The 27,739-nt window shown below is 43.5% G+C and overlaps 1 protein-coding gene across 1 annotated transcript in view; it reads left to right on the top strand.

The window, feature by feature from the left end:
- The window catches only part of HPSE2 (heparanase 2 (inactive)), a 1,420,589-nt gene that overhangs the window by 774,227 nt on the left and 618,623 nt on the right, over window positions 1–27,739 (top strand). Inside the window, exon 4 of the mRNA XM_078640469.1 lies at window positions 12,084–12,255. Within this exon, the coding sequence (XP_078496595.1) occupies window positions 12,084–12,255 (172 nt within the window). The remainder of the gene's footprint in view (window positions 1–12,083; window positions 12,256–27,739) is intronic.

Genomic DNA, 27,739 nt, shown 5'->3' on the forward strand with positions numbered 1-27,739 from the left:
TCAGGATCTGAAACAGTAACCTCAGTCAAATCTATTTCAATGACGTCATCCCCTCTTATATCGTTTTCAGGCTTAGAAATTTGATCTTTGTTAGTTTGCCCTAAACAGGGATCATTATCAGTTGTTTGCTTCTTAGTTATGGGTGTACCCAGTCGTGCTGTCTCGGGGGTAGGACTGATGAAACGTTTATTTAGAGTTAGTATCTGTTCTAGTATTATTGGTAAAAAGCTCAATTTATCAAGAACAGGTCCGCAGGTACAAATTGGTTGAGCCTGAAGTTGAGACTGAGAGGTAGTTGTTTGTGCTCTTATAATTAAATTATTTAGATTGTCTAATTTTGTATTTATCCCGGCAATATAAGATGCAATTATATTCATTAAGTCAATTTGAATATCCAGTTTATCCGATTGCATAATTAAAGTTGTCGTAGATGTTTGAAGTGCTTGTAATAGTGGAGCTACAAAATCCGGAATCACATCATACTTGGTCAGGTTTGCCTTGGCCTCATTATTTGTGGATTTATTACCCCTCTCATTTGCTGCTGGTGATGTGTTTTCACTGAGGGCCGTTGGCATTTGTTGACTTTCTTTATAACTCAGGCCTGGGGGTTGAAACTTCACCTCGTTGCATCCCTTGTCAGCCCTCTTCAATGACTGGACGTTTGTCAGCCGGTGGTTCATTCACAATGTTTAACATGTGGCATTGAGTAGGCCCGAGATGGGTAGACTCCTCTAAGCTTACAGATGACGATTAATAATAATAATAATAAATCATTTGTAAAGCGCCTGGCTACACAAAGAACAGTTTACTCATTGCTTCCGGACTTGGGCTAGAAATTTTATATTCACTGGAGGCTCGTGTTGCGTAGATATACTCTTAAAATCGTCACCGAACGAATGAACTATCGCTGTGATCTTTTGGGGTCTTTTTGTCTCAGTTGGATTTTTTGTAATCTGAATTTTCCAATAGATCCAGCCCGTTTGATAGGTCACCATTTTCGCTGAGTTGAAGGTTTAGGTTCGCGGAAGTAGTTGAATGGATAACATCGTCCAACAACTGATCGTTCCCTGCTAAACTATTTAAGGGAAATATAGGAGTTACTAAACCCGAAATGTCCGCTGTTGAGGAGAACAATGCGGACCCAGGGTCCTTCAAGAATTGAAAGCGTAAGTACTGTGTAAAGCTTTTGTTTGAAGCAGGATTTTTCAAATAAGGAGGCTATTGGTGAGATTAAAGGGTTTTTTAGAGTGTTGTTTGACTTATTGGTGTTTGTTTTGTCAATTCTTCTCCGTTTTGCAAGGCCCTTTGGGGCTGTTGACCTTTCTCCCCGAGCCTTCCTGACTTTGCCAGACCGCATTATTGCTTGCTCCTAGGATCGGGCGCCGAATGCCAAATGGCCCATTGGTCAAAATTCCAAGGAATATGCACGAATTGCCCCCTTTACGCCCCCTTAACGCTGTGCCGGCCAGCTGCCTCCCGACGCAAGGGAGCGAGTTCAAGGCAAATCACGTCTATGCTTCTCCAAATGCCACGCATGCCAACCAGCGCCTAGAACTCAGCACCCGGCGCCTAGAACCCAGCGCCACAATATACAGTTTAACCATCTGCACACCCCCGAGAACTAAAGGGCTATGACTCCTCTCACTCGATCAGCTCCCCGATTTTCCCAAGACACTCCAGGTGCTGCTTACCGGATTTACCGCTGGATTCTCCGCCGTGGTCATCGCAGCTGAGGTTTTGTTTGAAAATGGCAATGGTTATGGCAGTTCGCAGGTCCCTTTTTCAGCTTCCTGAACTCCTGAGCTGTGGCCCGGACCAGCGGCCCGAACTCGCTCTGGCTTTTCGTCTTGCGTCTCCGTCGGCGGCCTAACAGAGAAGCTGCCGCCCCCTCCCTGCTGACTTCCACTGCCTTCCCTCCTTGCCGGAAGCAGGGAACCGGGAGCCGGGTAGTGTGACCAGGAGCCAGGGAACCGGCGTTTTTTTTTTTTTTATTGCCAACTGCTGGAAAGAAGGTGCTGGCCGCGGGTTGCAGCGGGCTTGGCTGAATCTCAAATGGAACGAGATGGCATCTACTCGCCTTCAGCCTTCGCCGCAGCTAACTGCACGCTGCACGCTGCTCGGAGAATAGCGACTGGTGTCGTTCTAAGTTAGACAGTACTCTCCGCCCAAAGAACCACAATGCACACCAGCGCTACATCAGGCCTCTTCTAACCTCCCCGAAGCCTGGCGTTGTGGGCGCGGAGGGTGGTGAGTGCGTTGGAGGCACTCGAGGCGTTGGAGGCTTACGCTACTCGCCGGTGATTCTCAACACTCGCGGCCCAACAGCTGCTTCCGTGGCTCGCCTCGGCTCCTCAACGGCACGCGGATCGTTTGACGATGTGCACTTCACAAAGACACGCTGAAGGGTCCCGCTCCACGCCGGATTCTTCACGGCACCCGTTCAACTGCTGCTAGAGGCTCAGGGCTCAGGGGGCTCACACTACCCAGCCCGGCTCCACCGCCGCACACACAGTTCAGCACAGCTCAGCTCTGCACAGCTCGTCGCACTTGCCGGACCAGTGCTTTCCGCTTTCTCTCTCAGCCCGATTCATCTGCACACACTCCGGTGCAGCAACACTTTTGTCTCCTCTCTCGGTCACAGTATAGCTCTACTTCCACTTCTGTTCCAGTCAATGTTACCAGAGAACGGAATGGCATTGTAGCCTAGATCCAAATAAAAGTAGCCCAAAACGAGCCCAATAGTGCTACTCCAAGGCAGGATGGGCTAAAGCAGTGTGATGCAGCCAGAAAGCAAGGAAGCTTAATGACTGGCATATTCCATAGGTTTGCCACCTTTCTGGCTTTCGCTTATTTTAATTATTACAGTCAGATTTCAGCATCAGACGCATCAATCCAGCGGGGTGTGTTGTCTAGATAGGAATATATATTCTGCAGGAGGCTCAATCAAATAAGATATTGTAACAATATTAAAATAACCTGTTACATACACGTAACTCTCTGCATTTGGTGCATTGACTCCTTTACTGTGACTGTAACCTGCGGATTCCAGGTGACACATAGATTGCTAAACCACTAACTCAACCCACTAAGCTGTTTTGTTGGTATTTGAACTTGCAGTTAATCATTCATAAGTCTTTTTGCAAATGGAGTAAGTGAATTCAGGATACACATGGATATGTGCAATAATCTCTCAGTTTACTGCGGCATTTAGCTGGGAAAAATTTGTAAACTGCATATTACACACACTTTTCCCCACAAGGGGAACCCGTGACATGCATATTCGTAGTGTTCGTAGTGTTTTCGAAAGCAAATTTTATTATTGTAAACAATACAAAGTTTCTTTAAATATCATAATGGTGTACATTGTGAAGCTATCAGCAGGTAATTCGAAAACCACCCGACACAATTTCTAATTTGCTAAGAAAATTAGAACCAAAATGGTGGCTGTGCTTCTGAAGTAATCAGCAGATCATTCTTTAGTAATCAGGTAACATTTTAACTGAAGACAAAATATTAGTGCTTGTAAAACAATTAAGAAGTAATTTTGAAGCATCTTCAAGTCATCAGGAATAATCACATCTTGTGAAGTCAGTGGATGCTCATTTTCATGTCATCTTGAAGTCATCAAGCACAAGTTTCTAAACTCTGCTGATGACTTAAGGTGCTTGATGTGTGAGGATGTGAAAATTATTTCTACTTGAATGACTTATAAAAATCCTTCTGTTGACTAGGTGTAAGGGGTAAGGGGAGCAGTTTGCACATGTAGTCCACACTTTGGGGGCTGGTTCTGACGTTTTTTTAAGACTTTCTGATTTTATTAAACTTGTATGTATTATGTATTTACTTAGAAAGGCATTTCAACCAGCACTCTTCATCCATTAGTCTAGTATTGTGTCATTCACATTTTTCTTTTGTCCACTACAGCATATAGCATGGGGCAATGGGTCAGCTCACTTCAGCCAATTGCTAACTTCACTATGGGGGATTGCGTTCTGACATTTCACAAGAGGAGCACATTCACATACTGTGTGACAAAGTGTACTTTTTCAGACCACAAATATTTTTGCTTTTTCGTATTTTATTTGACAATAAAGGTTTGCAAAAACCATCAAAAACAAAGCAGGCATTGCCAAAGCCAACAGGCTGGCATCCAGTGCAATAGCAGCTGGCTTTTCAAATCATTGTTTGTTAATGTGTTTGCATGTATATGAAAACAGATTGCTGACACTCATTGTCCTATCAACATCATTTCTCTGACTTCCACTGCACACACTCAGCAATATATGTGTTCACAGGGAACCAAGGAACTTAAGTACACAGTGTTCTAATAGTTGCAAACCCTGATATTCTGTTATACTGAGAGTTGGTGACTGCTAAAACACTTTCTGAAATGTACTGAACCCAAATAATGAGTCAGAAAAGGGGGGAGCCGCTCGCCAGTCTGTTTTCATTTGCCTGCAATCTAAGAACCCTTGAATTGCTAATATCAGCCTGGGAGCCCGTGAGCTCGGCTGTTTGTCCACCTGGGAGAGCTGAGGGGAGAACCTGTGTGCCGTCGCCGGGAGCGGGACTGCGAGGACCAGAGGTGCTTGCGCCTGGAGACTGCGCGCACCTGGTGCCTCTTCCCGCCCCCTCCTTCCCGAGTGCTTAACACGACTCGCGGCCCCCGCTGCGCGGGAGCCGCTCGCCAGTCGGTTTTCATTTGTCTGCAGTCTAAGAACCCTTGAATTGCTAATATCAGCCTGGGAGCCCGTGAGCTTGGCTGTTTGTCCACCTGGGAGAGCTGAGGGGAGAACCTGTGTGCCGTCGCCGGGAGCGGGACTGCGAGGACCAGAGGTGCTTGCGCCTGGAGACCGCGCGCACCTGGTGCCTCTTCCTGCCCCCCTCTCCAGGTCAGACCCCTGACGCGAACGGACGGAGGTGCGGGCGAAGACCGGGCAAAGAGCGGGCCCTCTGAGGCCCTCAGAGTACCGAGGAGACCGGACTGGGCATGACCCTTTATTTTTAATTCTTTACCTCATCGTTACTGAAATTGATTCGGATCAGGCTTTTTTTTTTTTGTTAAATTACTTTTGTTACTTGAAATAAATGTCCTCTATAACGCCAAACGTAGACCCATCTGTGTTAGACAAACTGTGCACTGTTAAACAGAACTCTGGATAACTATTTTACAAAATCTACCCCTGATGTCACTAAGGAAACTGCTTTGGCGGAGCGGCGAGCGGAACGCCGCCGCTCTGTGGAAAGCATGAAAACTAGGTCAGTATCACTGGCATCCTTACCTACCAATTTAATTACCGACACTAATCTAATAGCTAATGAGACGGTACATATATTGGATAGCCAGCTCTTTGAAGTGAGTGATACCATGCCCATATTAAATATTTCCCCCAAGACGGACGCGAATGGCCAATCCATAATAATTGACACGAGTATTCCAGGCACATAGAAGGCACCTGCTCCGGTTCCTGCTAAAATAATCTGTAATAGGGCTAAAAAATCTATGCCTTTGCCTAGAACTTATGGCCCTCCGCCGAATAAAAAATGGCGGAAAAGAGGGGATTTGCAACAACCCAAGCTGAGTTGTTCCGACTTTGGGGAAAAAGGCGAATATTATCGCCAAAAAACCCAACATTGTACAAGTAGCCATAGAAGGAATTCATATCACATCTCCTTCCTTATCAAACTTGCCTCAAGATAAAGAGGACAGTATGGACACTAGCGTGGTGGTTATGGTGCCCAACGAGGACCAGAGCCCTGTAACATTGCTCAACATAGAAAATCTAATTAAAACTTACTCAGCATCAATTCTAGAGAGGCTGATGGAAGTAGAATGTAGACTGTGCAAAATCGAGCATGTTTTGGGAAGTAGGGATGTTGTAATTAATACTGCTTCAAATAAAACACCTAGTTTAGTACCAAATAATGCAGCACAGAATATATTATTACCATCTAAACCATTGTTAACTGTTCCTATCTCTATTCCTTCTTCACAATCAACCACCTCAAAGCCCCCGGGGACCATGGTGATTACCCAACAAAACCCACCTCCCAAACATCCTCCACAAAAAAAACAGACCAGTTGCCATCTACCATTACAAGTAAAACTGTTAACAATATGGCTAATACATTTTTGGAGAGACCACCAAGGGATGTGGGGGACACCAGGTACACCTGGGGGAAACCTTGAAGGACTCCACTACCAGAATTACCGCCAGATGCAGTACCTTATGTGGTAGTCCTAACAAGGGTGCCAGTATTGGAACAGAACAAGCGGGAGGGTTTCGCGCAACTGAAAAACAAGATTATGCATTGGCTCAGACTATACAGGCCAATTGCTAATCATATTAATGGCGAAATCGTCCATGTTCGACGTCTCCAATGGCTGGGAGGTAGACCCAAAGACATCGAAGGCGATGTGGTGGTTGTGAATTTTAGGGACCCAAATGCTGTACAATTTATATTAAATTGGCCGACAGGCAGCTCCAACAACTCCATAGTTCCTAGACCACTAACGTATTTTTATCCAAGGTCAGTGGTGTTTCCATCTCAGCACCAACCATCACAGCACACAACCTACACCCACCCAATTAGCCATTCTGCTACGCAGAATGTTGGGAATAGCCAATATGCATTGTGTCCTCCGGTAATACAGAATGCTAGGAACTTGCAATTTGTACCCTACCCTGCGACAGTTCCAGACTCCATCGGATGGAACTATGTACCAGTCAGAACTCATAACGCCCAGAACAGAAGGATGGATCATCTTAAACCATTTACACCCCTAGAAACCTTTAATAGATTCGACATTTTCAGCGGCCTAGATGACTGTGATTGATGTTTCTTGTGCCGGGGGGGGTGAGGAAAGTGGAAAAAGGAATCCGACTGTGGAGGGTGTTATTAATGAGCCTGAAGTATTGGCGATTTCTGAGCCCTTTTTATTGGATAAACCTGTAACCAATGACATAATTAATCCAAGAGAATGTTGTATAGAATCAAATGTATTAGTAATATCTCATAGCAAATTGAGTAAAAAGTTATCGCCTGAGGTAACACCCTTGGTAATACAAACTGTGGTTCCTGTATGTTCCGGTGAAACACCAAGGGTGCTCCCAGAGACGCCATTTAGATTTGGGGATCCGGTAAAACTAGTCTGCTGGAACATAGCTGGAATCGCAAAAAATCTGAGGGATCCGGTATGGGCGAGCTTTATTGAATCCTTTGATTTCTGTATGTTACAGGAAACTTGGGCAATCGATACACCACACAGAGTGGGGTACAAGACTTATGGAATTGGTGCGATCCCATCTAGAAGTGGAAGGCCTTCGGGGGGAATTTTGATTTGGGTGAAAGTAAAACTAAGGGTACATATCGAGGTGGTGGATACAAATTCCTTAGATATATTTATTATTTATTTTATTTTATATTATTTATAAGGCGCACAGCTACCCACAAAGGGTTTCCCGGCGCCGAATTAGCATTAAAAATTACAACGTGCAAAGGGAAAAAACTATTTTTAATAAACATCTATAATAGGCCCTCACCCTCATCAAGTGAATCACAAACCCTACTTAAATTGGATCGCTTCCTAAGCGGACTGGATCCCAGGGAGGATCTCATCATCTTGGCTGGCGATTTAAATTGTAATTTTGAGCCAGTCTTGGGTCTTAGTGATATTTTTGTTGAGGAAGATCAGGCGAATAAAATCCCTACTTTGGAGAATGCCAAATCAGTAAAATGTTCAACTTTGGCTCTCCAATTGAATAAACTATGCACGGAGCATTGTCTGAGGGCTTGTAACGGACGGTTACCGTCCGATAGTTCGAAGAAACCAACCTTTAGCAGGACCAACTGCAAAAGTAACTTAGATTTTGTGATCGCCTCTATACCCACCTGGTCGTATCTTTTGGACCTCGATGTAATGGAGAGGCTGGAAAGTGACCACTTTCCTTTAAACCTTACAGTAGATGTTTCACTGTTTAATGATATAGTTCAATTCCCTCCATCAGAGGAAAGTAGCGGTGATAACATCGAGATTCATATCAGTAACAATAGGAGATCACTCAAATGGCCCTTTATATTGGACCATAGTGATATCCTTGGTGAAATTTATACACTTTTTGCTGGGACCTTCGGACCCTATTTAGGTTTAACGCCTGATGAGGAAACTAAAACCTCTTGTTTCTTAATACATCAAAAATTCTTTATTGGTCTAAAATTATTAGTTACAAAAATGCCCAAAAAGAATCAGCAAAAGATTCAGAATCTGTCCCACAGTAAGCCCTGGTATGATAGATCCTGCAGAGAGGCAAAAAGGGAACTTTTATTGGCAGTCAAGTCTAAGTCCCTCTTGGACATTCAAAATGCAAGGAATAATTACAAGTCCGTCCAGAGGGCTTCTAAAATAGCTTGGGAGGAAGATAAATGGGCCGAGTTGCTGCTGGCCGCCAAATCGCGTGATAATGTGGCCTTTTGGAGGTTAGTAGCAAATGGGAACAATGTAGGCAGAGTGGTTAAGGATGTCTTTTTGGACGAGCAAACTTGGATTAATCACTTTACCAACCTATACAAAAAATATGAGGATTCCCATTTGGACACAAATGCTCCAAGCTATGAAACACCAATAGACTTTCTTGTTTTTACATTAAGGGAAACTGAGCTGGCAATAAGCCAAATAAAATCGGGCAAAGCCCCAGGTCTCGATAAGATACCGGGGGATTTATACAAGCATGATTTAAAAGTATGGGCACTTTACATTAATCATTTGTGCAACACGCTATTCCGTACCTTAGAATTCCCCGAAAGTTGGAAGGGAGCTGAAATTGTTTTAATTTTTAAAAAAGGAGATAGGATGGACCCCTGCAACTACCGGCCAATTAGTTTAATGGATATCCTCCAGAAAATTTACTCACGACATATTCTATTACGTGTGAGTGATTGGTTGGAGGAAAATACAATTTTAACTAAGTTTCAAGCCGGGTTCAGATCAAAAATCAGCACAATAGACCAGATTTTTAGATTTTGCTGCCTCTACTGGAAATATGTAAAGATTAAAAGGGGTCACTTATATGTTGCGTTTGTTGATTTAAGGGCAGCATTTGATTTAGTGCCTCGCAATCTTTTATGGAAAACCCTGAGTGCAGCAAGTCTGCCAAACAATTGAATAGTTCAGATCAAAGAGTTACATGTAGGGAATTTTGCGCGAATTAGATGGGGTCCAAATGGCGAATTAACTCAAAAAATCCCCATCGAGCGTGGTGTTCGCCAGGGCTGCGTTCTGGCCCCTACGCTCTTTTCCCTTTTCGTAAACGACATACCTTTATATTTAGAGGGATGTAATAACGATTCCCCAAAACTGAACGGTGAAAGGGTAACATCACTACTATTCGCTGATGACACTATTCTTATTTCCCAAACTAAAAAAGGCCTCCAGACCCTATTGAACACCTTTAGTGAATATTGTAGTAACAAGGGGTTGGAGATCAATGGGAAAAAGACTAAATGTATGGCCCTAAATCCAACTAAACCAGATAAGGGCTGCTTAACTCTGGAAGGAGTAAAACTGGAATCGGTGCCCCACTTTTCATATCTAGGGGTGACACTTGATTCAAGTTTTACCTGGAGAGCACAAATGGAAAAAAGCAAGCTGACATTTGCCCAGAATGTAAAACCAATTCTCAGGGAACATAGCCTGAGTACCAGTAACGCTGTGTCTCCAGTGATTGAACTTTTTAAATTTAAAGTTCAACCATCAGTTCTATATGGCGCAGAAATTTGGGGGCCTGGGTCAAAGGACACTTTCAGTGTCCTGGATAATAACTTCTTGCGAAGCATGGTAAGGGTCCCGAGAGGTACTCCACTAGTACCATTGCAACTCGACCTAAACTTTAAAAGAACTGACCACCAAGTATTGATCCGACCCCTAATGCTTTGGGTTAGGCTATGGCATGTTCCCGAACTTCAAGATTATCGAGACGGGTTAAAAGAAATTATGGCGCTTGATAGTCTAAATGTTATCCCATGGCTTAGGCACGTCAAAGCTTGGTTTAGTAACATAGGTTTGAAACAATTCTGGGAGAACCCTGAGCACCTAGCCCCTAACCCGAAACGAATCCTAAAAAGGGCTTTCTGGTCCTTCATAGCAAATAGGATTATAAGTGCTACAACTGGTGGGACTCTAGTCTCAAACTTCTTAAGTTTTAAGGACATTCCACTCTTTGAGACCTTTATGGAGGAAATAGAGCCCCCAATTGCCAAAACTTTGTTTCTAAAATTTAGATATGGGAATCTTTTAACAAAGACAACCTTGGCACGTTGGGCTAGAAATTTAGATCCATCATCCTCAGCTATTGATGAAATTTGCTCCATGTGTGAGCAAAACCAGATAGAAAACGAGCAACATATCCTCTTTTTTTGCCCTGCGTATGTCCAGGCCAGGAAAAGATGGATTAAACCAATATGCCTATTGTTAGGTCTGAGGTCATGTACACAGGCACTGAGAATTTTGACAACAAACACAATGCAACCAATAACATTTAGTGTTAGCAGATTTTTACATTCTATTTTCTTACAAAAGAAAAAATTGGGGCATCAACTGTAATTGAGCTCTCTCCAGGAATAGAATTGACTTTTTTTCTGGAACTAGTGAGTGGTCCATCCTAGGATTTTAAGATTGTTTTTTGTACTCTGAGTGTCTTCCAACACGAAATGTACTGTTTTAGTTAATGATTTTAATAACTAAAGTGGAATGTTTTTTTGCTTTTTTTATTCATTGTATTGTATGCATTGTTCTTTTATGGCATCAAAGCCGAAATAAAGAATTTTTGAATTGAATTGAGTCAGAAAAGGTCTTACAGATTATTAAATGCAGTTAGGAATCAATATGGAATTTGCATTTGAAAAGTGGCATGTTCAGGGCGTCCCTTCCAAATACTGTTTCCTTATGGTAGGTATTATTGTTTTGTGACTGAAATCCATTTTCGAAGCATTAGTATTTTATCATCAACTCAAAGGAGGTGGTAACCCATTTGCAAATGGAAAGGAGTCCCTTACTCCTATAAAATGTTTGTATAACTTCTCTTTTTAAAAAAAAAAATCATCCCATTTTCCTTTAAGGAAAACAGGCTGCATTTAGAAAATATAGGCTGCTTTATTTAAAAGCAGTAACAGACCCCAGCAGGCCACTATTCCTGTGACAGTGGGCAATTTTAATGAGTCACAATGTGCAACCTACATGTTGAATATTGATGAGATAGGTTGATTTGCGACCTACTGCAATTCTGGATTCTGTTTAATGAACTCTTAGTGCATAGGTTAGTTTACAAAATAAAAAATTATTCGATGAACGTTGGTGCGCAATTTATGACTACTTTTACCAAAATGATTCTTTGTACATGTGGCCCTAAGAAATAAAAAAACACATTGAGCACCTGCTTACCAAAATGAATATACAAATTTTATTTCTTAGATCCTCATTTACATTGTCTTCTATATTCTGCCTCTGAACCACTTCAGAAATCTACAGCAAACATTATCTTGAGTTGAAAAAATTAAAAAAAATAGGTCAATAGTGCCATGTTGGTTAAGGAAATGTGCATAGTTTTATGATGTTAACGTTATAAAGTCTTTATATGGTCAAGACTTTGGGAATGCTGTAGCTGTAATAACTTGGTTTTACATGGTAATATTGTGTTTTATGTGCCACTTTAGAGCATAGTTTGAAAATTTCAAAGCACTGCAATTGACATATGCTACAATTACCCAATGTGGTGCCACACAATTCGTCAAACTCTGAAGAAATGCTGAGTTAGCTAGACATGATTCAAACTCATTACCTGTAGCTCCCTCAAAACTGAGCATCATGCTATCAATCAAAAATGAGCATCATGATAAAGTATATATTTTGAATATTTTAGAATGTTTAGTGAATAATCTACTTTGAGATAGTCTGTGTTTCATTTTATCTAGCCAATTTGCACAGACTTATTTTCTTTTTATATTGTTACCACTTAGTGTTTCTGGTGGATTACTTGCTCAAGTCAACTGCAACTGCACTGATTATTATGCATCTGATGTTTCTTCAGAGCCCAACAACTATCGAACAGTAATTGGTCGTGCAGTGAATGGTACCCAATTTGGAAAGGATTACATTCAACTGAAGAGTATACTGCAGTCCATCAGGTCTTACTCCAGAGCACCCATTTATGGACCTAACATTGGCCGACCCAAGAAGAATGTAATAACGCTCCTAGATGGGTATGTAAAGCATCACAACATTTTCCTTTTACACACAGATGCACTTGTGTAAATTGAGTTTGTGTAGATGGTACTAATCGTCACCCATCCTATTAGATTCGCTGACATATGAAATGTTGCACACTAATTAGTGTCATTTCAACTAAATTATAGTTGTAGCAGACGTGGCATCAAACAACCTTTAACATAGCATTACAGTAAGTGACATAACATCACAGTTAGTGTCATGAAATGAATTGACATCATACAGCCATTGTCCCATTGAAAGTTATATATTTGAAGATGAAAAACTATACTTTAGGTTTTAAAAATATGATACCTATATCATTGAACTGAAGCTTATGAAGATGACTTTAGCTACTAATCACGTTTTAACTCGGATATGGATTCTGCTATATATGCTGGTGTGCTGCCTTTTAATGCCCTAAATACTGTTTTACATGCCATAGAAACTACCTGAAATGCCCAGAAAACTGCCCCATATGGAGGTGCATTTTGATGCAAGAGGAATTGCCATAATGTGATAGTTACAGTCAATATGCCAGGGTGCTACAAAATGCACGTGTGGTGCTGCCATGATATGTGAGCGAAACTGTTGTATGTATGTTTGATGGCATCTTGTACCAACGTAATATGGGGGTGCAACCATTTTGTGTGACCAGTTTTGTGCATTTGTGAAACCACTGCGATTCTCCTATACGTCTCATGCACAAGTCACACTAAATGACTATGCAGACCACTGCAGGGCATTATCACAAGTTACTGTGCAGATATTAAAACTGCAAATTTGCAAACAAAAACAAATCTTTAAAATGAACCAACTCTTTATCCCTTCAGACTGTGGGCTTGATACATAGAACGGTGGTAGTTTATAATCAGGGCCATTGTAAGGAGGCAATGGATGATAACATTGTAACAAAAATGGTTGGATACAATATGCGGCAAGAAAATTAAAATTATTGGAAAAAGCAAACAAAGTATGGGCATATAGTGGCACTAAAGCTAGATCATGCAACATATTCTGCATTCATTTTGTCTAGCTATTTAAACATTTTAAAACACTGATAGGGAAGTTACTTTGGTGCTATGAATGTTTCACTAATGAAAGCCATACATATATAGCAGATCCATTTCCAAACGTCATTAACCAAGAATAATTTTGTCTCACATGGAGACACAGGATCACGGCTTTATTAACACTATTTATTCTACCTTTAAGAGGAAAGTAAATTGAGTAAAACATATATAGGGTTGTAGAAAAGAAGCCTACATGTGCACACTTTGTAATAAAAAGGTGTTTCTTATTTATTTGGCATATCCTACTTATATTCGGAATTGTTATTTTTGTTTTACCCTATTTCAAGTGTATAGATTTCCAGAATAGTGCAATGCATTTCATATTCAATACCTAGATTATAACTAGAACTATTTAAAGGTTATAAAAATTGAACCTTAAAATATTTGCAATATGTGTGTGGGATTCTTTGAGGTCTGAGGCCCTGATTACTTAAGAGGTCGTTAAGAATACAGTATATACTGCAACCAATAAACACTTATACCACAGTGTGCAGTATTTGCAGAGTGTGGAAGTATCACATTTTCTTAGTGTTTCTGTACTAAATTGCACAAATCATCAGAATTTACTGTGTTTTTCGAATGGTACATTTTGGTAGGTTTGATCTGAAGAAATTTATCAGCCAAATTTGCAGGGCTGCTGTGTTTTCTGAAAATATTGGAATTATGTTTCATGTACAAAGAAGAATTTGTGCATGGATCGAAATGTATTCCCCACCTTTAATTAGGGTCTAACGGCCTGATTTAGATATTGGGTGACGGGTTACTGAGTCACAATGGAGACGGATATCCCATCTGCAGAAATATAAATCCCATAGGATATAATGGGATTTATATTGCGGCGGAATGGATATCCGTCACCATTATTACGGAGTAACCTATCCGCAAAGATCTAAATCAGGCCCTTAGTGTCCTTGAAATGAATGCTGCTTTTATACCTTTGTCTGTAATGTGCACTTTATTTGAGTGAGCAGTGAAACAAAAAGGTTGCCTCATCAATTTTAAAAAATAGTACATTGACAACGACAACATAGTACATATTATCAATGTGGTGGTTAGTGGGTTTACACAGCCTGACTTGGCACACAATAACCATATCATAATTGTGAGCATTATGGCCCTTATTACGAGTTTGGCAGTCCAATGGACTGCTGAACCCATGGTGGCGGTCCGTGGACCGCTATATTGGCAGTCCGCCTGCCACATTAGGACTGTGGCAGTTGGACTGCAATAGGTCCACTTTTGCTGCCAAAGATCCATGATCCTTGGTAGTGGCGCAGCATTCTGAGGCCCCTAATATGCTGTCAGTGCCGCTGCGGCACTGCCAAGCATATTGGGAGTTTCCTCACCACACTTTTCATGTGGGTGCGATCGGCATGAAAAGTTTGGTAGTGAGGAAACAAAAGAGGCCCTACTGGGCCCCCTTTTGCCTCTGTGCCATGGAGTGCATGCAGTGGTGCTAAATGTGTGCCCCCCTGTGTGCATGCACCCCCAGTTCCTGCAGGACATGGACTTTACGGTCCTTGCCCTCCAGGAACAGCCTTTGACACTCCCATTGTGGTGCTTTTTTTAAAGGCACCGCAGTGGGATCGCCAAAGAACCACCCGCCAGAGAAAAGAGTAAGCCATCCAACAGAGTAAAAATTGTCGTCTTTTGGTGGGCGGTCTTAAAATAGCAGCAGCGCGGTGGCCCTTCTCCTAGACCATCAAAGTCATAATAAGGCCCTATGCATTCTATACATTTTTCTTAAAACTTCAGTCTACCAATCAGTCATCAGAATTCCCCAAGAAAAGCTAACAAATTCAATATTTTTGCTGAATATCGGTTAGCTCTCTTTGCCAATGTCTTTTGATTTGTTTTGCTTTTCTTCCACAGTGTCCATTTATGTGTAGTTTAACAATAGGTTGCCCGAAAATCCCATCCATGTTTTGACCTGTGAAATCCTTTTGCAAATTGAAAATATGCATACAAATAGTTGTAAAACTGTATTGATGATTTGTTAAAAGCCTACTGAAATTAATTGAGTGGTGGCAGAATGACATCACCACAGAACATATTTTACAATTTTAGAACGATGACAGACGACACATTGTAATTTGCTGTTCTCCTAAGATTTTATGGAAGTCTTTCAGATTCTAATACAATCATAAAACCGGCACAGGAGAGCTTGTGCTTATCATCATTCAAGCTGAGCGGGATAAAACCAGAGCTCCAACCAGCGAAGATATACACCAATAAACAGATTTTGGTCTAATTATAATTAGTAGATATGATTCAACTGCAACGCCCCTCCCCTCCTTCCCCCAAACAGTGTAACAGAATACCTTCAACAGACAGAAGTTTGAACTCACAAAAACTCTTGCTTTCTCCCAAGATAACAATTCTGAAGACAGGAAGCAGGGAGGATCCTTTTCCAAACTCTTTATGTCCAAAACGAAAAGAAAGAAGTTGAAAAACCTCCCTATAGTTTGGATACACCAGCTGACCGTGGCCGTGCAGAGGATGTGACACTGCATTAATAATACTTTGAAGTCACTTGAACATACCTAGCCACTGGACGATATTGTTGTTTGAAAAAGGCCACTAAATACGCAGATTTAATAGGGATAACAGGGATTAATTTCATAATTGTTTTATAATAGGGAGTACATGAGATACGTCTGGTCATTTACCCCGGATTATCGAAACAAAATCATAAGTGATCTTGCAATTTGATGGTTACCCTCAAAATCATTGTAATTTAAGATCGACTTTCTGGTGTCTAGAGAGAAATAACGACATAATATCGGCAACGTTAAGACCTATACTAATACGCAGTATCACCAACTTTGCTGTTAAGGTTGGCCTGGAGCCATACTTACCATTAACATCAGAAACGGAACTTGAACAAGCCCTGAAGAAGTCCCAAGAGGGATGAAATGCGTTGGTAAGCAATTGTGTGGTGATTTTAAAAAGGACAAGTGATTTACAATAAAAGATTTACTATAACTACAATCAAGATATACGACTGTTTGATATTTTCGTCTGAGAAGTTATTGTGTTTGTGATATATCTCTTTATTTATTTGACTGAGCTGTACTAGGACAGTTATATAAGAAATACTTACTATTCTCGGGTGCAGGGTCAATTTGTAGAAGCTGAAAAACCTATATGAAGAATCTAGGTTAACAAATTATGTCTCACAATTCACCGAGTGGTTAAATTCAGACTGTGCCAAAGATCCTGCCATCAGAGGCATCCAGGAAAGATATATTCATGCAACTAATCTGAACAGTATGGCCGAAGTTGAAGATAAATTGTTGGATTGGACTAACATGGTAAATGGCGTGCACAAGCAACATGTAATAGCAACTACATTGAATAATTAATCAAGTTGCCCAACGAAAGTGGAAAAAACCCACAATATCACCTGTATTCGATGGTGCAAGTCCAAAGCAACGAACAACGGAATTGCGCTGAAAAATTAACATTATTTAAACCATATAGCTTCATCTTTTAATAATATTTGTCTACCTCACATTCAAGTAGTCCAGCCTTCTGAGTCTGTACAATGTTTTCAATACGCCCCCTTTTACCTGCGGTCATTAATATTCTTGACTAAAGTTGTCCATTACAACTTGTTGCTAAACGCAAATGCTTAAGACTACTAAAGAGGAATAACCATTTCTAGACATTGACCCTATACTGGGCTACATTGAAGAACCCTCAGGAGGGAAGATGTGTAATTCAATGAACTACCAAAAGGTAATACCCAAAACATAAGTTCTAGGGCTAGTTAATTGACTTCCTGATAAATTGGTAGCTCAAGATATTCCTGTGGCTAAGAAGAAAGGGGGTATTTGTAATCTTTGCTTCAATCCCTAAAATGGTTCTGAAGGTCATTTCGATATCCTTACCAAAGGGTATTTATTACAGCCTTTCAAATCACAACCCACATTTAAGGATGTATACTCTGCTACTGACTGCATAGACTTTAGAGCCCCACTTTCCGGGGATAGATGAGAAACCCCAGTGCTGACTTGGGTAAACTCTGCAGATGTGGAAGTTGGCTGAGAACATAGTAAAGTATTTAATGACTTGAGAATTTTGGTGTCAAGACTGACCCCAGAGCATTGCCAGAAGGTCTTATACTCAGAGACTGGTGACGCATCCAATAATTCTCGGTTGTACAAGGAGTCTTAACTAAACACAACCAATGGCTTGGAAGGAACCAGGATAAAATCCTTAAATATTAATAATATTAACAATAATGTACCAATTAATAAACATATATTAACAATAATATACATTGAAGATCAAAAGTAATATTAGAGACATTTAATTACAATATTCAATATTTAAAAGCAACAACAATAAAAAAATATGCTACCAAGTGTGCTGTACTTTAAATGAGTAAAATTTTCTAATCCATTTTAAGCAATAGTCTGAAAACTGTTGGAGTTTGGCATGGTTAAATTGACTATTTCCTCTCCAACATAAGGAAAATTAGAGAAAGTGTTGCACTTTGAAGGGGTTAGATTTACTATTCCCATGCCAAACTAAACAACAGTAGGAAACAAGTTAGACTCTGGAGTGGTTAGAGTCACTATTCCTAGGCCAATGTAAGCAAAATCAGAGTAAGTGTTAGACTTTCGAGTGATTTGATTCACTATTCCCACTCCAATTTAGGCAACAGTGGGGAAAGTGTTGTACTTTGTAGGATTTAGATTTACTATACCCACACGAACCTAGAGAACATTAGAGAACGTGTTGGACTTTAGATCTTTCCTACTCCAGTGTAAGCAAAATCAAGGAAAGTGTTGGGCATTGGAGGGATTAGATTGACTAGTTCCTTCTACAATCATAGCAACAGAAGAGAATCTGTTGGACCGTAGAGGAGTACGATTTACTATTCCTACTCCAATCTATGCACCAATAGGAAAACGTTTGAACTTTTGAGGGGTTACATATACTTTTCAAAATCCTAGTAAGTTTTAAACAGTTAAATACCTAAGAACAAAAAAATCTCGAAATGCATTAAAAATAGAAAATATGTCGATATAAATAAATTTAATTTAATACAACAAAATAAATAATACAAAACAGTTTAACAAACAAAAAACTAAATAAATAAACTTTAAAAAGGGCATTACTACCCGAAAAATGCGATCTCCCCAAAACATTTTAATAAACTATAAAACAATAGTAAAATATTATTTCAATAACATGAATAAATATAGAAATATTATGAAATATAAAATACTTTTACAAATGGTATTATTACATATACTTTTCTAATTAATTAACAAATAATTTATATAACAAATAATCAACTAATATATTAGCATAATTAATATCTAATTAAATATTTAATTGAAATAAACAAATTGCAACTCACAAAATACACTTGAGTAAATAAAATAACAATTCATCAATGTACCCAATACATTATCAATTACATTTGAAATAACAAAATAAATAACAATTTGAAATGTGAACACCTTCCCATCCTAACCACCTACGAACCCCACTATAAATGTGTGATGGAGCCCCTGGTGTACGGGAGGCGCTGAGCTATCAGGAAACTGACCATGTGCTGCTCCGTAATCAGGATGTAAGCAGCCCCTTTAATTCTCCTTGGATGGTGACGGAGGCGGAGTCCGAGGGAGTGACGTCTGCACCGGTCGTCCTTTCAGCGAGAAATGCCAAGGAGAAGATGGAAGGAGGACAAACGAGTGGCGAGGATGCCAGAGGAGAACCCGAGAGGCTGCGACATCGTTGAGGGTCCTGCAACCCATCTGGAGGAACTGAGCAGGAGGAGTAAGCCAGGAGACCGACGCAATTACGAGCCGCCCACCATTCCCTGGGAGAAGCGTGGCTGGAGCAGGTAGGTCGCCACTTACGGGGTTTTCTACTTCACTGGGTGGGAACAGGTAGTGCTTTGTGGGTGGACACCGTTGCATTTATTTTTCTTTTTCCATGTGGTGACAGCCCTCGGTTGTCCCTCACTAACCCTTCCCTGTTGCTTAGAGTCCACTGGACTTCTCCACTGATCCGTGGTTATTTTTTTTCTTCCCATATATCACGCGTCTGCTGTGAGAACACGAATCCATAAGAAACCCAGCCTGCTCACCTCCTACCAAGAAGAATCAAAACAGAAGACACATGTGGGACTTTTCCTTTTTTGTGTTCGGACAACCGCTGAAAAAAAGCATATCAAAAGACAATCCCGGTTTCCCACGTTGTATCAAAAGGGGCGAAGAGCTCATGTACACAGGCCCTCCCCAGGGGATCCGAACAAATTTCCAAATTAAATATAAAAAATGTAATTGCAAATTAACATTTTTAAACTATACTTTAAAAAAATTCTAAAAAATAATTACATTAATAATGTAAATATCTAAATTAATAAAAGAACAAATACATCAAAAGAATCAGGTAAGGTTATGCTTTATTGTACGTGGTTATTTAAAACCTTTACTATATAAAAAAAGGTCTCAATTACTAAAACAGAGGTCAGGTTCATACATGTTAAAACAATAAGTCCAGCAGTAAAAAGCATACTAAGGTAGCAGTGTCAGACTTAAAATAAAGTATGAGTACAGTTAGACAGCCTATTTTACAAAGTAAGATGTGCAGTCAGTTGATCTTTGTTACCAGCAGAGTGATAATCTAGTAAAGTGCCAATGCAATAAGAGCATTTATGAGTTAAGAAAGTGCGAATACAATAAGAACATATTTGCGTGAAAAAGGTGATTGGTCAAGTTGATAGTTCAGGTTATCCCTGTGATGTTGGTAATGTTATTCAGCATAGATCAAGTGGCTGATTGATTTCAGCACTCTGTTCCACTAAGTGAAAATCAAGGGTTAGGGTGGCGACGTGACATTTGGATAACATTCAGGGGCCTTCATTATGGCTCATCTGATTGAATTGGTCCAGAAAAAGCAGCATGTTATTCGTCCTCACCAAATGTCTGGAGCTGTGCTAGAGCTGTGTAAAAGCAATCATTAGTTGGAGCTGGCTAGAGCTTAGTGTAAGCACTCTTTGAATCTCGATACTCAAGGGGCTGATGTTATTAAGTGCGGCGCGGTGTTCCTGGACATTCTCAACAGATGGTTTGGTGGAATCTGCATGGCCTATCTGTTGGGCTCCTGCCAGCTAGCATCATAAGTGGGCTGCTAGTTTGTTCCACTCTCTCTCTAAGGGTACTGCTGTTGTCTTTCCTGATGGTTAAAGCAGTAAACGTTGGTGCCTGTCAGTTTCCCTCCCAGGGCCACACTCTCATAAAGTTGGTCTGTAGTCGCTTAGGAGCAATGGACGCACCTCGTGCCGGCATTGTGCCACCTGTTTCTTTGCTAGCGCAAGCTGGTGCTTTCTCTTTGAGGATTAGAGTGAATTGTTCCTGTCGTCCATCGTGTTGCTACTAGATTTTTGTCTATCTTTCAGGATTTTAAAGCGGATTTCTGCAGCTTCAAGGAATTTTACCATTCGGAAGCTCATTTGGATGTCGTTGCCTTGGAAGCAAGCCAGCACTGCTTGCCTGCAGGTCCATATCCTGCGGTTATTAAGAAGCGGTCTCAAGAGGGATCGGCATTCTTGTATAAGTTCACTGCAAATGGCGATGAGATGTACAGTGTTTTCTTTGCCATTCCCCCAAAGACGGCATTTTGTTGTTAGCTGAGGGCGTAACCACGGGGGTAGGTGGTTCGCAGACGGCAATAACCCTAGGCAAAATTTCAGGAACTTCTCTTTTGTTTTTTTGTAAAAGCCTGTCTGTAGGTATGATTGGGGTGAGAGCTTGATATAGGATTGAACTGTGAGCCAGCCATGAACACGCTCTATCAAAGCGGCTTTGTCCTGGAACAATGATTCTTTTCGGACTATCTTGTTGACCACCTTTTTAAAACCTGCTGGAGAGCCTAGGCGTTCCTATAGTTGCCGTAAACCAAGCTGATTAATTGCAGCCTCCAAGTATAGCCTTGCCGGGCAAGTTTCCTTGTCTTGAAGTTCCTTCTACAGGATAGTGTTTAGTGTTTGCGGATCTCCCCTGCTTACTTTGTGCCAGCTTTTTACGTATGTTCCTTTGCGTGCCAGCTCTTCTTTTGGCAGCCCGAATTCTGCCTCATCTGTGCGGGCGATGTGTAGTTTGGAAGGCCAAAGATCATGCGTAGCGCCTTTGCTACTCTTCCATCTACTGAAGCAGTGTCCCTCCCCCTCAGAGCTTCACTGCCGTAAGTGATGGCTGGGATTCATTTTGCCTGGATCGCCTTTATGAGGGGTAATAGGCTTGGTTCAGTGACCTCATTTTTTAGGTTTCTAAGTACTTCCGCAACCATTAGCCCTCTCCTTTTTATGGCGTCTCATTGTGGCTTGAAGATGCCCTTGCAGTCTGTGATGACCCCCCAATATCTATATTCACAGACCATATCCAGCTTCCTTGATGCCAAGAGTCATTTCCTTGTTATTTTCTTTTTGGGGTGATTAATGCACATAACGTTAGATTTTTCTTGATTGATGCTAAGCCTATTAGCTGCAGAGTAACTCAACGTAATGTCCAGTAGCCGCTGTAGGCCTACAGGGGTCTGGCTAATAAGTACCAGGTCGTCTGCGTAGAAGAGGTTTGACAGCTGGGTGCCCCCTAACTTTGGTGCATGCAAGTTACTTTCATTTAGCAGCATTGATAGCTCTCCCATTAAAATATTAAAAAGTATAGGAGGGGGAGGAGCTTCGCGCGCGTCCAAGATGGCCGCATGAGCTCGAGGCTCCGGAGACCCCCGCAGCTGCCGGGAATATTCTGTAAATTATCCTGATCTCTCGACACGGATCTGAATGACATATTGATAGTGGCACTGAATGAGACATTCCGTGGCCGGATCCGACGACAGGGAGTGAATTTGGGGGGTCTGAGAGATTGGGGCCTGAGCCGGAGGGCGACCGGGGTCTTGGATGGGAGGTGACCCGGTCCCGAGCTGAACAACATCGGATCGATCGACCGGAAGTGGCCGGTCTGGTCCCCCGTTTTGGTTTCCGGCCACGGATAAGTTGACTGTGGGTGCCCCCATCTCGGGTTCCCCCCCCCAATGGAAGTGTCCCCCCCTCGTGCACTGGTCGATTGTGGACGAATGCGCTGTCTTTGAGGTGGTGGCCTGGTGGGTGACGACGATTTGCCGAGCGAGGACGGAGGAGTCGTGAGCCGTTCCGCGCTCTTGTGGGAAGACTGGCCCTAGCGATGGTGACCAAACCGAAGGTGGAGAAGGCCCAGGTGAAATCGGCCAGGACGAGCCGCACAGTGCAATCAAATAAATTGGACCGATACACGGTAACAAAGGATTAGCCTGGGGTGTCTGGTCGGGTACAAGATGGCGGTGTGGAGGGCCCGAGTTCAACATTGGAACCCACATTGCACGATGTAATGGCGGCCATAGATGGGGTTCGTACTTCTCTCGGTCAACAGATACAGGCTTTGGACCACTAGTTAGACACTGTGACCATTGAGGTCAACCTGATCCGGGCAGATCTCACAAAATCGAACGAGAGGGTGAAATCCCTAGACATTAAGACAGCGAGCCTGACGGACGAAGTGGTGGAGCTCCAGCAGGAAGTGCGCAATTTAAGGGCCGCTGGGGAGGGGTAGAGGTGACAACTGGATGAGTTCGAAGGGAGAGCCAGGAGGAATAATGTTCGCCTTACTGGGGTACCGGAGAATGCCGAGGGGCAGGCCCCTGATCTATTTGTGGAAGAAATTATTTCGAAACATCTGCAGCCCAGGGCCTGAGTACCTTTTTCACGGTCGAGAGGGCGCACAGGGTGCCAGGATGGAGACCGCGTCCGGGCGCTCCTCCCCGACCGATGATTGTGAGGGTCCTTAATTTTAGGGACAGAGACGCTATCCTACAGGCCTCAAGGTCGAATGGACCTCTGAAATTTGAGAACTCGTCGTTGAAGTTCTATCCTGACTTTACTCAAAAGGTGCAGAAGCAGCGGCAGAGTTTTTTAGGAGTCAAGCAACGGCTACGAGTCAAAGGTTATAAATACGCCATGATGTATCCAGCTAAGCTCCAAGTGGAGGTGCAAGGGAAGGTTTGGTTTTTCAATAATCCGGAGGCGGCGTCAGACTGGGTCGATGGATTGCCGAAGCGGACGGAGCCGCAGGAGCGCGGTGGCGAGGCTGCGAAAGAGGCAGAAGACCAGTGACTTTGTTTGGGATAGTGGACGTGTGGTTTTGGTGGGGGGGCAAGGTTGAGTGCATACTCACCTGATTGACTTTGATACCATTGTTGTACATGGCGGGAAGAATGGGATCCGGGGTGCTGGACTCCTCCTCAAATCTATATTTAGATAGTGGTTTCTTTGTGAATGGAGCGACAGGCACACTGCGAGTTGGGGTTTGGCGATGGCCGAGTGCAGGGGTGCAGGGGTGCAGGGTGGGGGGAGGGGGTTGGGGTGTTTTGATGAGAGTTTGTTTTTTCTTTTTTCTTTTTTGTTTTTCGATCTCTGGTGTCACCATGCTATTGTATTTGGAACTGCACAGGTACGGAGGCACATAGTTCCCAGGGGTTGGGGATGAAAGTGCTGAGCTGGAATGTGAATGGCTTGGGAAACAAGATCAAGAGAGGGATGGTGAATCAGCTCGTTAGGAGGCATGGGCCGGACGTGGTGCTTCTCCAGGAGACGCACTTGGTTGGTAATAAATGTCTGGCTCTTCACAGGGGTGGATATAAGTTGGTGGTGCATGCAGGCTTTACAACTGGGTCCAGAGGAGTTGGGATCTTGGGCAAAAACTCCTTTCCACTGTCGGTGCAAAATACTTGGGTTGACCAGAGGGGGAGATATGTAGGGGTTTCGGGGCTGGTTGGTGGCCGCACTGTGACTTTGATGTCGGGTTATGTGACACCGGGTCTGCAGGCTGAAACTTATCGCGATCTAGGGAATGTTTTTCTGTCGTTTCCTTTGGGTGACCTGGTGATTGAAGGAGACCTTAACTCGGTCTTGGATGGGGAGATAGATCGTAGTCCTCCTCGAGTGCTCCGCCCATCGCAGCGGTGGCTGCCGGACTTCCTGGCGACGTTGGGTCTGATTGATGGATGGGGCGCACGTAACCCGATGGTCACACATTATTCTCATGTGTCCGCGGCTCATGGGAGTCTGTCTAGGTTGGATTATGTGTTGCTCCCGGTGGCGATGACACCCAAGATTTGCGAAGCACGTTACCTCGGGAGGGGTATCTGGGATCATTCCCTGTTATGGCTTGTCATTAGATTGGATTTGCCGGCGGTTCGCAGGGTTGCTCCCATCAGTGTTTGGCAATTGAAGGACCCGTCTATCAGAAAAGATGTCCTCCGTATGTCAGATAGTTATTTTCGAGAAAATGCTGGCTCCTTAGGTTAAGCGCAGACCCTGTGGGAGGCGTACAAGACTGTGGCGAGAGGGGAAGTTGAAGAAGAAGAGGGCGCTGGCGGACATCGTTCAGATAGAGGCAGAAATTTTGAGTCTTAGGAGAAGTTTAATGAGTCGAGGGCTCCGTTGGACCTGCATCAGTTGCGCCTTCGTGAGGAGGAATATCCCGTGCTAGTACGCAATAAGGCGGTGGCTAGTCAGGCTGCCGTTCAGAGTAAGATCTATGAGCACGGGGACAAGGCCGGTAAATTGATAGCGTGGGATCGGACCTCGATGGTGGTGCCGGAGTTAGAAGGTAAGGCGTCGCACCTGTTAACTGACCCGCAGGAGATAGTTGATGAGTTTGCAGATTATTATCAGACGGTGTATACAGCGGGGAGTGCCCATACGGAGGTGGAAAATGGTAAATTGATTAAAGATATTGTCATGCCCCGTCTGTCAGAAGAACATAGGAGTTATCTTGACTCCGCGTTCACGGACGATGAAGTGGCCCAAGCGATTAGGCAGGTTAAATCGGGTAAAGCGACTGGTCCAAATGGAATTCCTATTGAATTGTATAAGTTGAATGCTAACAGTTGGCTCCGTATGTGCATGCTATGTTCTTGGAGAGTAGAGAGGTGAGAGAGCTCCCGTACGATCAGCGTATAGCTAATGTGGTGGTTCTTTACAAGGAGGGCAAACCTAAGACGCAGTGCTCTTCGTATAGGCCTATATCGCTGCTGAATGCGGAGCCTAAGATTCTTGCGAAGCTCCTGGCAACCAGACTGGTTAAGGTAATTACGACTCTGATCCACCCGGATCAGTCGGGGTTTATGCCGCACCGGAATACGGCGCTGAATCTACGACGGCTTCAGGGGGTCCTCGGGGGTGCTTCGAAAATACACGAACCAACGGTGTTGGTCTCTTTGGATGCGTCGATGGCTTTTGATCGGGTGGAGTGGCGGTATTTGTTCCCGGTCTTGGGAAAGCTGGGGTTTGGCAGTGAATTTGTAGGATGGGTTCGCTTATTGTACTCTAAGCCTTTAGCTAGAATAATTGTCAATAATTGCAGATCCCGCGATTTCAAGCTCGGGAGGGGGATGAGACAGGGATGCCCGCTGTCGCCTCTGCTATTTGCGCTTGCGATGGAGCCGCTCGCTGCGTGGGTGCGTTGGGACAGGTCGATTCGGGGTTTGCATTGGACGTCGGAGTGGGAGGACAAGATCTCACTTTACGCAGATGATGTCTTGCTCTACCTCACTAGACCTAAGGAGTCATTTGGAGTCTTCCTAGACGTGTTTGCCATATTCAGTAGGTATTCTGGATTGGCCGTTACTGGGACAAGTCGTTGATGGTTGTGGTGGCAGGAGATCCTCCGGTGGTTTCGCGGTCATGTCCGGTGCGGATAGAAAAGGTTGGGTTTCGGTATCTAGGTATATACATAACACTAGATCCGCAGCTGCGGTACGAATATAACTTGGTCGCTCCGTTGAGTAGGTGCAGGACAGATGTGGAACGTTGGAGGTCCCTTCCATTCTCTCTGCTTGGGAGGGCGGTTTTGTTTAAAATGATGGCGCTCCCTCGGTTTTTGTATGCGTTGCAGAACTCGATGGACCTGGTGCCGGTGGCCTACTTCAAGGAGATAGAGGCTCTCCAGAGACAGCTCCTCTGGGGGGGTAGTGCTCGGATTGCTTACAGTAAGTTGACTCTTCCTTGGTATGATGAGGGTATCGGGTTCCCGGACATACGTAAGTATTATTGGGCCTCCCAGTTGGCTGCAGTGAACAACATAGTGTACGGGATTCCTGGGAACCCGGGTTATGCCATGGATCGGGGTCAGGCGCCTGGTGGTTCGCTTGAGAGGGCTTTGTACTCCAGGCCGGGTAGGTTTCTGCTGACTGGGCCTACTGCCCATGTGGTGCGTGTCTGGCATGCTGCTAACAAATGTTTGGGGTGGGAGGGTTGACTTACACTGGCCACCCCTTTATTGAATTCGGAGAAGTTAGGTAGTATGTGGAAGTCTAAGGGCTTTGATAAGTGGGACTTAATTGGCATTGTGAAGATTGGGGACATGTGGGGGAAGGGTGCGGTCCACACGTTTGAGTCCTTGGTAGCCCAGCACAAACTGCACCAGAACGAATATTTTCGCTATCTACAGGTGAGGCACGCGTTAGTCGCCCACGTCCCTAAGGATAAGGTTCTCCTGGAGGCGTCTCCTCTGGAAGACCGGGTTTTAGATGGCCTCATCCCTGAAAAAACGATTTCGCTGATCTATCGCAAGCTGGTGAATCATTCAGAGGATCCACTGCGGAGGATCAGGGCCCAGTGGTGTGAGGATGGGTTGTAATTGGATGACGAAGACTGGACGGAAGCGGCGGCCTCTCCCAGGGTGGTTGCGATTCAGATGAGGTTGAGGCTGGTGCAGTTGAAAATCCTGCATAGGTCCTATATTACGGGACCGCGTTTGGTACGCATGGGACGAGCTGATAGTAGTGCGTGTCGGAGGGAGTGTGGGGGGGATGGTACCCTAATGCATATCTTGTGGCATTGTGAGCGAGTGCAGGCGTTCTGGTCGGCCACACATATGGAGTTGGGCCAGGTGTTGGGAATGGAATTGAGGCCCGAGGCTCGGCGTTGTTTGTTGAATGTCTGGGAGCCGTCTGATTTGAATGTGTCCCAGAAACAATGGGTGACATTGGCGTATATGGTGGCCAAACGTAACATTGCCCAGCTCTGGGGTGTTAGCCAGGCGCCTCGGGTCACCAAGTGGGCGGAGAACCTGGACTGGTGCATGGTGCGAGAAAAGTCGCTATATGTGGCCCGAGGTTGCCCTCGTAAGTGGGGGAAGGTCTGGGGAGCATGGAACAGCCACCGGGGAGATGTCTGCACTCCTCCTGGGTCCAGTCTTGATGAGGAGGTGCCCGAACCCGATGATCCCTGAGATTTTATGGTGGATCATGTTATTCTGATTTCTCCTTCGTACCGATGTATTGTAATGTCTTGGTTTCCCTGAGATGCCTCTTATTTGTTTCGTATGTGTGATTTATGATTTAA

Source organism: Lissotriton helveticus, chromosome 5_1 (assembly GCF_964261635.1).
Source record: "Lissotriton helveticus chromosome 5_1, aLisHel1.1, whole genome shotgun sequence".
Classification (NCBI taxonomy): domain Eukaryota; kingdom Metazoa; phylum Chordata; class Amphibia; order Caudata; family Salamandridae; genus Lissotriton; species Lissotriton helveticus.